At 42.2% G+C, this 15,098-nt stretch overlaps 1 protein-coding gene across 7 annotated transcripts in view; it reads left to right on the forward strand.

The window, feature by feature from the left end:
- Window positions 1-11,004: 11,004 nt before the first annotated feature.
- LOC111979132 (partitioning defective 3 homolog) overlaps window positions 11,005-15,098 on the forward strand; it is a 218,384-nt gene continuing 214,290 nt past the window's right edge. For all 7 annotated transcript variants that reach the window (XM_024009454.2, XM_070448917.1, XM_070448918.1 and 4 more), the window contains exon 1: window positions 11,005-11,278. In XM_024009454.2, the coding sequence (XP_023865222.1) occupies window positions 11,159-11,278 (120 nt within the window). In that variant the 5' untranslated portion in view covers window positions 11,005-11,158. The remainder of the gene's footprint in view (window positions 11,279-15,098) is intronic.

The raw sequence follows: 15,098 nt of genomic DNA on the forward strand, positions 1-15,098 counted from the left end.
AATCAAACTGTCCACTTAGGAAGCAACACTGATTGACAATAAATTTCACATGCTGTTGTGCAAATGGAATAGACAACAGGTGGAAATTATAGGCAATTACCAAGACACCCCCAATAGTGGTTCTGCAGGTGGTGACCACAGACCACTTCTCAGTTCCTATGCTTCCTGGCTGATGTTTTGGTCCACTTTTTGAATGCTGGCGGTGCTTTCACTCTAGTGGTAGCATGAGACGGAGTCTACAACCACACAAGTGGCTCAGGTAGTGCAGCTCATCCAGGATGGCACATCAATGCGAGCTGTGGCAAGAAGGTTTGCTGCGTCTGTCAACGTAGTGTCCAGAGCATGGAGGCGCTACCAGGAGACAGGCCAGTACATCAGGAGACGTGGAGGAGGCCGTAGGAGGGCAACAACCCAGCAGCAGGACCGCTACCTCGCCTTTGTGCAAGGAGGAACAGGAGGAGCACTGCCAGAGCCCTGCAAAATGACCTCCAGCAGGCCACAAATGTGCATGTGTCTGCTCAAACGGTCAGAAACAGACTCCATGAGGGTGGTATGAGGGCCACGTCCACAGGTGGGGTTGTGCTTACAGCCCAACACCGTGCAGGACGTTTGGCATTTGCCAGAGAACACCAAGATTGGCAATTCGCCACTGGCGCCGTGTGCTCTTCACAGATGAAAGCAGGTTCACACTGAGCACATGTGACAGACGTGACAGGTCTGGAGACGCAGTGGAGAACATTCTGCTGCCTGCAACATCCTCCAGCATGACCGTTTGGCGGTGGGTCAGTCATGGTGCGGGGTGGCATTTCTTTGGGGGGCCGCACAGCCCTCATGGGCTCGCCAGAGGTGCCTGACTGCCATTAGGTACCGAGATGAGATCCTCGACCCCTTGTGAGACCATATGCTGGTGCGGTTGGCCCTGGGTTCCTCTAATGCAAGACAATGCTAGACCTTCATGTGGCTGGAGTGTGTCAGCAGTTCCTGCAAGAGGAAGGCATTGATGCTATGGACTGGCCGCCCGTTCCCCAGACCTGAATCCAATTGAGCACATCTGGGACATCATGTCTCGCTCCATCCACCAACGCCACGTTGCACCACAGACTGTCCAGGAGTTGGCGGATGCTTTAGTCCAGGTCTGGGAAGAGCCCTCAGGAGACCATCCACCACTCATCAGGAGCATGCCCAGGCGTTGTAGGGAGGTCATACAGGCACGTGGAGGCCACACACACTACTGAGCCTCATTTTGACTTGTTTTAAGGACATTACATCAAAGTTGGATCAGCCTGTAGTGTGGTTTTCCACTTTAATTTTGAGTGTGACTCAAAATCCAGACCTCCATGGGTTGATAAATTTGATTTCCATTGATCATTTTTGTGTGATTTTGTTGTCAGCACATTCAACTATGTAAAGAAAAAAGTATTTAATAAGAATATTTCATTCATTCAGATCTAGGATGTGTTATTTTAGTGTTCCCTTTATTTTTTTGAGCAGTGTATATAGAATGCATACAGTTGCAGTCGGAAGTTTAAATACACTTAGGTTGGAGTCATTAAAACTCYTTTTTCAACCACTTCACAAATTTCTTGTTTAGAAGCTATGGTTTTGGCAAGTCGGTTAGGACATCTACTTTGTGCATGACAAGTCATTTTTCCAACAATTGTTTACAGACAGATTATTTCACTTATAACTCAATGTATCACAATTCCAGTGGGTCAGAAGTTTACATACACGAAGTTGACTGTGCCTTTAAAGAGCTTGGAGTATGTCATGGCTTTAGAAGCTTCTGATATGCTAATTGACATTATTTGAATCAATTGGAGGTGTACCTGTGGATGTATTTCAAGGCCTACCTTCCAACTCACTGCCTCTTTGCTTGACATCATGGGAAAATCAAAAGAAATCAGCCAAGACCTCAGTTAAAAATTGTAGACCTACACAAGTCTGGTTCATCCTTGGGAGCAATTGCCAAACGCCTGAAAGTACCACGTTCATCTGTACAAACAATAATACACAAGTATAAACACTATGGGACCACGCAGCCGTCKTACCGCTCAGGAAGGAGACGTGTTCGGTCTCCTAGAGATGAACGTACTTTGGTGCGAAAAGTGCATATCAATCCCAGAACAACAGCAAAGGACCTTGTGAAGATGCTGGAGGAAACAGGTACAAAAGTATCTATATCCACAGTAAAACGAGTCGACATAACCTYATAGGCCACTCAGCAAGGAAGAAGCCACTGCTCCAAAACCGCCATAAAAAGGTCAGACTACGGTTTGCAACTGCACAAGATCGTACTTTTTGGAGAAATATCCTCTGGTCTGATGAAACAAAAATAGAACTGTTTGGCRATAATCACCATCGTTATGTTTGGAGGAAAAATGGGGAGGCTTGCAAGCCGAAGAACACCATCCCAACCATGAAGCACAGGGGTGGCAGCATCATGTTGTGGGAGTGTTTTGCTGCAGGAGGTACTGGTGCACTTCACAAAATAGATGGCATCATTAGGGAGGAAAATGATGTGGATATATTGAAGCAACATCTCAAGACATCAGTCAGGAAGTTAAAGCTTGATTGCAAATGGGTCTTCCAAATGGACAATGACCCCAAGCATACTTCCAAAGTTGTGACAAAATGGCTTAAGGACAACAAAGTCAAGGTATTGGAGTGGCCATCACAAAGCCCTGACCTCAATCCTATAGAAAATTTGTGGGGAGAACTGAAAAAGCGTGTGCGAGCAAGGAGGCCTACAAACCTGACTCCGTTACACCAGCTCTGTCAGGAGGAATGGGCCAACATTCACCCAATTTATTGTGGGAAGCTTGTGAAGGCTACCAGAAATGTTTGACCCAAGTTAAACAATTTAAAGGCAGTGCTACCAAATACTAATTGAGTGTATGTAAACTTCTGACCCACTGGGAATGTGATGAAAGAAATAAAAGCTGAAATGATTCATTCTCTCTACTATTATTCTGACATTTCACATTCTTAAAATAAAGTGGTGATCCTAATTGACCTAAGACATGGAATTTTTATTAGGATTAAATGTCAGGAATTGTGAAAAACTGAGTATTTGGCTAAGGTGTATGTAAACTTCCGACTTCAGCTGTATATTTGATTTACAGTGGAACGCAAATTAATCTTTATCTCACCCTGATCGATCTGTAGAGGCTCGGTTAGACTGCTGTGCTCCACGCAACATAATTAGTTGTGTTTAGAACCAGAGATGAAGATGGTTTTATGCAGTTGGTAAGTCAAATCATGATTAGGTTTGATGTCTGTTGTCACATGTAGAGAGGTTGGTTTCCCATCCAGCTCCCATTTAACAAAGATGTCCTTGGGGTAGAAACCAGTTACCAAACAAATAATGACCCGGTCTTCTCCAGTTCTAGGTCTAATGACCACTTCAGGATGAACTGTCAATTCAAGGACAGAACATTACAATACCAAATGCCATGCACTCTGCAAGACAAAGTGAACTTCCAAATCATTTATTTCTACAATCATCAGTTTTGTACACTAACCATTGCCCACCTGCTTATAATTGTGGGTACAATACAGTACTATAGTATACTGTATTGTACTATACAAATCAGGAATTAACTTCAAATTTGGCCTAAATAGCCACATTCATATACAACAAATATTAAGTAAGATATATTGCAGTGTGTATGTACAAAGGTTGCCAATGCTGCCAAACGGGTCATACAAGAGAGTTTTTTGTTCCTACGTTGTTCCGGTGTCATTCCACTGAAATGTGGTTGGACCATCATACATTGTTATGTCTCTGATTATTTGATTAGCATCATACAGTACAGTTTGTTTGAATGCCATAAGACAACAGTTGGTATAACTAGGCCTATGATTGGAGATGGGCAAAGATACACCCAATGTGTCTTGTTACAAAATACCCTAAAGGCCAACATATCAAAATAAACTACAAAATACGGGTTCCAAAAAAATATTATACAGGAAATACATTTATAAAAACAACCTGTCTATGACCCTTGGCTAACATGCTGAACACTACCAATAGCCCAGACAATTGGCACAGTTCATAGTGTTTTGTGGCCCCTATTACTCGAGATTTGCTGCATTGGTCTTAGAATTGTAAAAAATAACTCAGTCCTTTTTAAGTACAAAATGACAAAATACAAAAAAGTTAGTATAGTAAGTATTTCAAATACATCTAACAGAAAAACTGCCTGTATTTGATCAAGCCAAAACTAGATCATATCTGCATGTGAAGACTTGCTGAACTCTTACGTAATGTAATGTACAATAGCTCTCTATATATTAATATCATGCAACTAATATTAAAAGTTGATAGCTGGAAGAGGATTTTTTATTTATATGTTTTACAAATGTATATCAATTGAACCAATGCATGGTCAGAGCCATAACATTTAATAAGTGATCTTACCTTTTCTGTTGATGGCCATCTTACTTTGTGTGTAAAAGTTCTTCAATCTTGGAACACAATCACGTTTCACATACGGCAAATTACTTTGGTTCTAAAGTTTATACCCTTCCAGAATGGTCTTAATTGCTAATGCCATTGCATGGGGAACTGAGGGGCTCCAGAGCATGCTGTCATCATCCAAAGAGAGAGAGTGTATTTCCCATTGACAGAGAACTTGTACAGTTCCCTCTGGATTCCATCATGGTCTAATTCACAACCATATATTAACTGAATATGTGGACCTTAAGATTTAAAAAATTATGTACATACTACATATCAATAACCTTTCATACATGACACATAGGCTGCATTCCTGAGTCATCTGTTTATGTTCTTACTGTGACAAAAATACAATATAATATGCCTATACAATGTGCAGTATATGTAATCAGATAATTATTGTGAATCTACCATTTAGTAAGGCGATGGATTGGGGCTAAGGCCCTGCAGCCGACTAATGTCCTGTCCAGGGAGTGTACTTGTACATCAAGCTGCCTCACGCTACAGAGGCCCTATGGGCTGTTCTGGCTCAGACAAGGCTTACTTCTCCAAGGCTTACTTACTTACCATTAAATCCTAGAGTGGCATTTGCATGTCTTGTGAAGGATTGAATGTAGCCAGATTTAAAACGAGTGCAGTCCTTAAGGTCCCTCCAGACAGAGGTTGGAGGAGCAAAGTGTCTCAGGTGACTGGAAAAGTCTCTTACATTGCTGTTATAACTAAACACTCTTCGGTCATCCAGCATTTCATAAGAGCTGTACTCTGGTAAATATCGGTGGCCGGGTGCAAACATCACATATATAATCAAACTATGGTTTCCTAGATGAGAAGGGTGAACATGTTTGTCATCAATATTCCAGGGTCGTGGTAGCACAATATGATCTGTCAATGCACTAGCAGGATCATGCCGTTAGTCAAGATTAACGGACAGGCAAATTGCTTCATGCTTTTTTTGTATGTAATTTAAATAAGTGCTCTCCAGTGTATAACTACAAAACCAACCTGAATAGTCATTCGTCTCTACAATGGGGAAAAGGCACATGCTAATGCCTAACATTACCTGTTGGTTTCACAGAACAACAGCTTATTAATAACCACTTTATGATTGTTCTCAACAGAATTTCTCTAAATACTGTTATAATAATAACAAATCACATTTAATCCAATATCTGTTCGGTTTAGAAATTATATCAAATAGCCCCCCCAAAATCCTAACAAATTACTAACCAAAACCTCAACGATCAGAGAAGCCATGTCTTCAACTTGTTTGGCGGTGTCGGGAATTCACTCAGAGAGAAATGGGCGTTGTCCGACATGTGACAGAGTGAAAGCAGAGAGGAAGAGGTGAAGCGAGAGGCTTTACTCAGCCCAAAATCTGTCGATAAAAATAAGCCCACGCCGTGACATATTTTCGAATGGAGGTCAATACAAGTGTCGAATTTAGTCAACAAAATGTTTTATTAGTCATTTGCTACTTGCTTATTTGATTGAATAGAAGTTTCATAATGGTTACATTGTTACAAATGCACTGATATGGGGCTCTCGAGTGGCGCAGGGTCTAAGGCACTGCATCTCAGCGCTAGAGGCGTCACTACAAAAATCCTGGTTTGATTCCAGGCTGTATCACAACCAGCTGTGATTGAGAGTCCCATAGGGCGGTGCACAGTTGGCCCTGTGGTAGGCTGTCGTTCTAAATAAGAATTTGTTCTTAGCTGACTTGCCTAGTTAAATAAATATCAGTGGCACTTTGAAAAAAAAAACTTAATTTTTTWAATTTAACTAGGCAAGTCAGTTAAGAACAAATTCTTATTTACAATGACGGCCTACCCCAGACAAAGCTGGGCCAATTGTACTCTGCCCTATGGGACTCCCAATCACAGCCAGATGTGATACAGCCTGGATTTGAACCTCTTGCACTGAGATGCAGTGCCTTAGATCGCTGTGCCACTGGAGCCCAAACTTTATATTGGAGTTGTGCCTGTTGGATATAACCCATTTTAGCATGGACATTGAGTGCTTACACAATTTTAAAGTAGGCCTAGTGAACTGGGTGAGTATTCCTATTAGTTGGGAGCAATCATCCAATGAAGAAGATGCCATGATGGCACAGATACTGGACCAACTCCAATTCACGTACCGCCCCAAAAGATCCACAAATGGCACAATCTCTATTGCACTCCACACCGCCCTTTCCCATCTGGACAAAAGGAACACCTTCATTGACTACAGCTCAGTGTTCAACACCATAGTGCCCTCCAAGCTCATCACTAAGTTAAGGGCCGTTGGACTGAACTCCTCCCTCTGCAACTGGATCCTTGACTTCCTGACGGGCCGCCCCAAGGTGGTGAGGGTAGGCTACAACATATCCGCCACGCTGACCCTCAACACTCAGAGGTGCTTGCTTAGTCCCCTCTTGCACTCCCTGTTCACCCATGACTGCATTGCCGAGCACAACTCCAACATCATCATTAAGTTTGCCGTCAACACGGCGGTGGTAGGCCTGATCACCGACGATGATGAGACAGCCTATAGGGAGGAGGTCAGAGACCTGGCAGTGTGGTGCCAGAACAACAACCCCCTGTCAAAGTCAGCAAGACAAAGGAGCTTATTGTGGACTGCAGGAAATGGAGGGCCTAGCACGCCTCCATTCACATCGACTAGGCTGTAGTGGAGCGGGATGATAGAGTCAAGTTCCTCTGGGTCCACATCCTTAAGGACCTACCATGGGCCAAACACACCAACACAGTCGTGAAGAGGGCATGACAACATCTCTTCCCTCCCTGGAGGCTTAAAAGATTTGGCATGGGCCCTCAGATCCTCAAAAGGTTCTACAGCTGCACCATTTAGAGCATCTTGACTGGCTGCATCACCGCTTGGTATGGCAACTGCTTGGCATCTGACTGTAAGGCGCTACAGAGGGTAGTGCATACAGCCCAGTACATCACTGGAGCCGAGCTCCCTGCCATCCAGGACCTCTATACCAGGTAGTGTCGGAGGAAAGCCCTAAAACTGTTCTCTCTGCTACTGCACGGCAAGTATACCGGAGCGCCAAGTCCACGACCAAAAGCCTCCTGAACAGCTTCTACCCCCAAGCCATATGACTGCTGAACAGTTCATCAAATGACTACACTGACTATTTGCATTGAACCCATTTTATTTGCACTGATTCTCTTGCATAGCCGAGGGACATATAATCCCTAATCTTACTACATTTACACACACTGTATATAGACTTTTCTATTGTGTTATTGACTGTACGTTTGTTTATCCCATGTGCATCTCTGTGTTGTTGTTGTTTGTGTCGCACTGCTTTGCTTTATCTTGGCCAGGTCGCAGTTGTAAATGAGAACTTGTTCTCAACTAGCCTACCTGGTTAAATAAAGGTTAAATTAAAAAAATAAAAATTTCTAAATAGACACACACTACATGCGCTCAAACACACAAAACACACATGCATATTGATGTTACACACATTCACAAAGAGACACTTTCCCACCCTTTCACACTGCTGCTGCCTTGTTTACTATCTATCCGGATTACCTAGTCACTTTTACCCCTACCTACATGTACATATTCTTCTGTAACAACCAGGGGGTGGCGTATTAGCATACCTCTTGTACTATCTGATCACATGAACACTTACAAAAAAAAGACTTCTACATGTTGTATAGGTATAAGGCTACATGATGAAATAAGTTATATTGATTGTGCATTGTTATACAATGAAAAACTAATAAAACATTACATTTATTGCATACACACACACACACAAAGATGCCTTAGTACAGAGGCCAGGATGCAGCGCTTTTAGACTCCTCAGCTTGAAATGCCTCCACCTGTGGCATCAAATGTTTATCTTCTTTGTGGAGCAGTTGTCAAGAGGGCAGCCACCTATGTTTGCGAGATAGGATCCAATATTGAATACCAGAGTGGGCTGGTGAGGAAGGAAACAGTACTGTTATTAAGCAAGCTGTGGGCTATCTGTTACATTTGACTCCCCATAAAGATGTTCATTTGTGTCTGACTGTCAGGATTAAGCCTTAAATGGTGACATGATGAGTTGTGTTGCCCAGGGCCCTGGCTGGCTGAGTTAAGGKTGCATCTTAAATGGCACCCTATTCCTTATGTAGTGCACTACTTTTAACCAGGGTCCCCAGCTCTGGTCAAAGGTTGTGCACTATATAGGGAATGTGGTGCATTCTGGGACACAGACAGTGTTATGAGTTTGTTGTGATGGAGAAGCCAAGTTGCTATACAGCCCACCAGACCCTCTGGCACTGGGAGAGAATCCTGGGATGAGCCAGGCTGCTGTTTGAACATGCCCAGAGATGGCATATGCCTTCATATTGAGATGTCATCCCAAACTGATGAGAGAGAGGCCGCAACTGGAAAAACTTGCCCTGAACAGTGTGATAGAGGACATTCGGCCTATGCTTCTTACAGGTCAAGTAAGCCAAATGCAGTACGTAAGCATTCCACAAGGTGTCGCCCAAAACCTGCATGTTGACATTGCAATAAAAACAGTAAAAAACGGAACATTCAAGATGTGAAGAGTTCATTGACCCATTACAGTTATTAGTACAATTCTGTCAGGCAAACATTATTGAGTAAATGTATATCATCCCATTAAGAAATAAAGAAAAAAATATTTGAAGGTCATTTTAAAGCATTTGCACCAGTTGGCCTTTGTCAAGATCTTCTATCAGGTGGTCAATGTTGATAAATATTTACACTTTATAAAGTGTGTACAGAGATAAACACATTACTGTTTGTACTGTAAGTCCATGAACCAGTGTTAGGAAAAGTCACAAGATATTGTGAAATAGCTTGGTTTTCTGCTTTAGCTCAGGCTTTTGGGGCACGAAGTTATGCTCATCAATTCTGTGGCATAGCATGGTAGGGTTCAATTCGAATTGAAGGTAGTCAATTCAGAAAGTAAACTAAAATTACAATTAAATCATTGAAAAAATTGCATTTATTTTCAGACTTCCCAATAAACTGAAAAGTAGAAGCTAATTATTACGGTTTTACATTTCTTTATGTTAAATTCTAATCCACTTCCTGAATTGACTGCCTTCAATTTGAATTGAGCGCAACCCTGGGGCATAGGAAGATATAAAAAAGCATGTCCATGTAAGTCATATTGTAGTTAGTAGACAAATTGCCTTGTATTCAGTAACTCTTTGGTTTTCTGCCTCAGAACATGTGTGACTCACCCATGAGCCCACGCTTTTGGGACAGCACTGATCATGGAGCACAAGCCCATATAAAAAGTTAATATGGGTTACATCCCAAATGGCAACCTAATCTCCCAAATGGCAACCTAATCTCTTTATAGTGCACTACTTTTGACCAGGGCCCTATGGGAAAAAGGTCCCATTTGGTACACAGCCATGGTGAGAGCAGGTTCCTCACACACATACAGTCATGTTCTGTGGAACTGTAGCTATGTGTCAAGTCAAGGCAGCTGTTCCACAAGCTTCACACATGGATTTGCTCTGGTTTTCATTGGGACTTGGTTTCAGTTTTAGGTTAGGACACTAGAACAAAGCACCAAAATAGCATCAGGCAGGTGGAGATCAAGGTTTTGTGGCCAGAACATGTCCTTGAGATTTCTGTTATGCAATAAAACAAAAATAACTATATTCCTAAGTGCTGGATATCTTTGTTTAAGTTGGATTCATCAAAATAGGCCTACACGTGTTTATAGCGTTTGAATATATTTTTATGTTGCAGAACGCACATACACACGTATCAGAAATAAATAGTTGATAGAACAGCAGATTGATCTCCTGGAGGGTTCCTGTGATATGTCTACTACTAAAGTCATCCACCTCTGGCCTGCTCGCCTCCCTACCTCTGAGGAAGTACAGTTCCCGCTCAGCCCAGTCAAAACTGTTCGCTGCTCTGGCACCCCAATGGTGGAACAAACTCCCTCACGACGCCAGGTCAGCGGAGTCAATCACCACCTTCCGGAGACACCTGAAACCCCACCTCTTTAAGGAATACCTAGGATAGGATAAAGTAATCCTCCTAACCCCCCCCCTCCCCCTTAAAAGAGTTAGATGCACTATTGTAAAGTGGTTGTTCCACTGGATATCATAAGGTGAATGCACCAATTTGTAAGTCGCTCTGGATAAGAGCGTCTGCTAAATGACTTAAATGTAAATGTAANTAAATGTAAATGTAAGTAGGCCTAGTTTACTGTTTAGGGACTGGGAGTAGTGTGCCATTTGTAGGGATATCATTCAATAATATTGCATGTTAAAGAAGTTCCTTGGCAGGATATATTTTTTACATTTCAAAATATTATTAAGATCTCATATATTTTTCGAAATCACCCAACTGTTCACGCACACATGGATGCAATTGCTCGCGCGCGCCATATATCACCTTCGACAGTTCCAATCTTGACCGGCGTGTGGAGGCCGTTCCCCAATCGAATCCTGATGGAGCTGTTGCTCTCTGCACTAGTCTGGGAACGTCGAAACAGAAGGAGAAAGACTAAACAGGTGGTCAGAAACACACAGCTAACAATGTCGTCCCTGGATAAAATGTGAAAGATATTTTGGTCTCATCTCTTTTTAAGGATACAAGATTCAATAACCAAAGATAATTCATGTTTRGGCTGACTTTCAAAGGGAGAATTTATCCTCGGTTTTCCTCCGAATCTGGGCAAGATCTATCGGATATTAAACTATGAAAGTGACTGTGTGTTTTGGAAGGACTAGGGTGGTGGTACCGTGCGGAGATGGAAATATCAAAATCCACATTCTCATCCAGCAAGCCGTCATGAGATACAAAAAAGCCATTGCAAAGGTAAGTCGCGTTTACTTTTGTATGGCGTGTTTCCAGTGTACCATTCGGTCTGGAAACAATGTTGCAATGCCTGGACTGGACGTGAGGCTCACGCAAATATGGCGCAAAATTGTAAGAGATTAGCTAAAAGGAAAAATTATTGAACATTCCTTTCGTTTTATCCTGCTGACTAAAATAAACAATGCATGTTAGGCTGAGTTGATGATACATCACCATAGTTGTTGGCAAAGTCCTGTGTAAATCCAATAACTTAATTTGGGATTTCACCCTTTCCCAACTGAAGTGCATGGAAAGATGGCACATAACGCTAACTTAAGTATCTAACTAACTAACTAACTAGGATATAATATGCAAACCTATTTAGTTCTAGAAGTAAAAGGATGATATCTACCAACCCGATATGACTCCTTGGAAGCTGTCAGCTGGATGCTTGCTAGTTAGCTGACTGTTTTATAGCTAGCTAGTTAGCATCAGCAAGCTGCAGGATGGCATTCTGTTTTTGAAATGGTGATAACGTTACTGCCTAACTTAATTAAAACATTTAATTTTTAAAAATCGTAACATTTCCTATCTATGTCATGCCGATTGTACCTTTTTTATTCTTATGCTACCAAGATGTCTATACTACATTTTCACCTGCACACGAGTTTCTGTTGACTTTGTTACCCCTAGTTAATTAGCCTATTATGTTGTTGGCATAGCTAGTTAGCTAAGAAGCGGTACCTAGCTTGCTAGCTGAGTCTGTCCTAGGTATGCGGTGCCTTTTCTGTCCCCAGGAAATTTCACTTGGTGTAAAATGTAGATTCCAAAATGCTTTAAATATAAAACCAGCTGTCATTTTACCTTAAAAACAAAAATATGGACCTTGAAAGGGAATTATATGCATTTGGAACACTTTTTTCCCTCTCCGCAGTGGATGTAGGCGTTTTTGCCATGTCCCCCAGTGTTATTAATCCACTTCCACGAGAAATATTAATACATTTAATGTCCCATGTTAGTCTGTCACACTCATAAATGTCCACTCTGTTAGGCTAAGTTATTGAGAAAATTAACCAAATTTCAAAATATGTTTGATAGAAGTTAAAATCCGATTCAAGTTTTCACCGTTATGCTAGCTCAATCTTGTAACTCACAGAGCTATGTCTAATTTAGGCTCCAGATTTCCACCCTGTTAGGTTCCATCCTGTTAGGATTATGCAACTAACAGGTTGGAAAATGCACCTAAAAACAAATGTTTAAATTGACCAATATGTTTTTTTTTAAAGTCAATGATGCCCCTTTTTCTGATAGAAATACAATTTAAAATTATACCCAGCTAGGCTAGTATCAATCAAGGAAGAGGGCTTCAAACAAAGATTGTATCTCGAGTCTCTCACTTCTACTCACATCCCAAATTAAAATCAAACTTCTAGAATGATGCATGGTGGAAAGTCAGAATGTTTCCCAACTTGGTTTGTTTCCATTCTGTCTCAATTGTTTGAACTGGAAGTGGGGAAGAATCTTTCTTGAGCCACATGCTTCCTGAGAGCAATTTGCCCTTGAGGAGAGAGGGGAAACAGCATGTGCCCTGCATTTTTAAGAGTCGACTGAGGACAGGAGAACCTTCATTGCTGGACTTTCTTGGGCGCCCTGAAGCCTTCTTCACAACAATTGAACCGCTCTCCTTGAAGTTCTTGATGATCCGATAAATGGTTGATTTAGGTGCAATCTTACTGGCAGCAATATCCTTGCCTGTGAAGCTCTTTTTGTGCAAAGCAATGATGACGGCACATGTTTCCTTGCAGGTAACCATGATTGACAGAGGAAGAACAATGATTCCAAGCACCACCCTCCTTTTGAAGCTTCCAGTCTGTTATTCGAACTCAATCAGCATGACAGAGTGATCTCCAGCCCTGTCCTCGTCATCACTCACACCTGTGTTAACGAGAGAATCACTGACATGTCAGCTGGTCCTTTTGTGGCAGGGCTGAAATGCAGTGGAAATGTTTTGTGGATTCAGTTAATTTGCATGGCAAAGAGGGACTTTGCAATTCATCTGATCACTTTTCATAACATTCTGGAGTATATGCAAATTGCCATCATACAAACTGAGGCAGCAGACTTTGAGAATTTATATTTGTGTCATTCTCAACTTTTGGCCACGACTGTACTCTGGTCATTACTTGAACTGGCTAGCAAACTAGCTAGCAACAAACCAAAATATTGTCTAGAAAATTGCTTTTATTTGCCTGGCTCTCTAGGTTGACATTTACTGAACTAATTTTTAAACTGATGGGTTTATATGCCTTGCCATTGTGATATATAGGCCTAAGGCTGAGACAATAAGAAGTGGCAGAATAAATTCAACTACACCTTTCGTTTCATCACAAAACCGAAGGGGTGCTGTTTCGCTCGCTCGGATGCTTTCTCTGGTGAGATACATTCAGCCTCGTGCGAAATGAAGGAACACTATGAAACTCGGAGACAAAATAATGTCATTTATTGGTACATTTTTGGGCGACGCCTGGCTTCCCCCATGAATACACACCACTGCTTCTAGGTGTAAATTAGGCTCAAAATGAACCCATGTATGCATTGAGCTTTGATCTGAATACCCAGAGCTTCTTGTGAACTTCTCACCCACAACATAACTTTAAAACAAAGAAACCCACTAAAGTCGTTTGCTAGTTATTGCTGCTCTCGTTGCTCCCCCACCCTGGCATTTAAAAAAAATATATTCTAGAGCAGAGTGATGTCAAGTGATCGTGTCACAGCTCTTTGATCAAATTTTATTTGTCACATGCATCGTATGTAACGGTGCAGACTAACATCGAAATTCTTACTTGTGGGTCCTTTTCCAACTATGTAGAGTTAAAGATATAGTGACACAAGGAATAAATAGAGTGAATAACGAAAATAAATTAAATGACTATATAGGGAGTACCAATCCCGAGTCGATGTGCTATGAGGTAGTTATGTGCTGTACATATAGGTAGGGATGAAGTGATTTGGCAACAGGATGGATAATAGACAGTGGCAGCAGTGTGTTTGTGGTGTGTGCATAGTCGGTGCAAGAGTTAGTCCATAAAAGGGTCAATGCAGGTAGTCCGGGTAGCTGTTTAGCAGTCCTTGTTTAGAAGTCATATGGTTTGGGGGTAGAAGCTGATCAGAGTTCTGTTTGTTCTAGACTTGGTGCATTGGTAACGCTTGCCATGTGGTAGCTGATTTTTGGGGGCCTTCCTCTGGCACCACACTGCCAGGCCACTGACCTCCTCCCTATAGGATGTCTCGTCATCTGTGATCAGGTATACCACCGTCACATTGTTGGCAAGCATAATGATGGTGTTGGAGTCGTGCGTGTCCACGCAGTCGTGGGTGAACAGGGAGTACAGGAGGAGACTAACCACACACACCTGAGTCCCTGTGTTGAGGGATGTGTTGCCTACCTTCACCACCAGTCCAGGATCCAGTTGCAGAGGGAGGAGTTTAGTACCAGGGTCCTTAGCTTAGTGATGAGCTTTGAGGGCACTATGGTGTTGAACGCTGAGCTGTAGTCAACGAACAGCATTCTCACATAGGTTACTTTTGTCCAAGTGGGAAAGGGCAGTGTGGAGTGCAATAGAGATTGTCATCTGTTGGGGCGATATGCAATTTGGAGTTGGTCCAGGGTGTCTGGGATGATGGTGTTGATGTGAGCCATGACCTGCCTTTAAAAGTATTTCATGGCTACAGATGTGAGTGTTACGGGCGGTCGTCTTTTGAAAGGCATTCTTGGGAGCAGGGACTATGGTGGTCTGCTTGAAACATGTAGGRATTACAGAATGGGTCAGGGAGAGTTTGA

Source organism: Salvelinus sp. IW2-2015, linkage group LG19 (genome assembly GCF_002910315.2).
Source record: "Salvelinus sp. IW2-2015 linkage group LG19, ASM291031v2, whole genome shotgun sequence".
Taxonomy (NCBI): Eukaryota; Metazoa; Chordata; class Actinopteri; order Salmoniformes; family Salmonidae; genus Salvelinus; species Salvelinus sp. IW2-2015.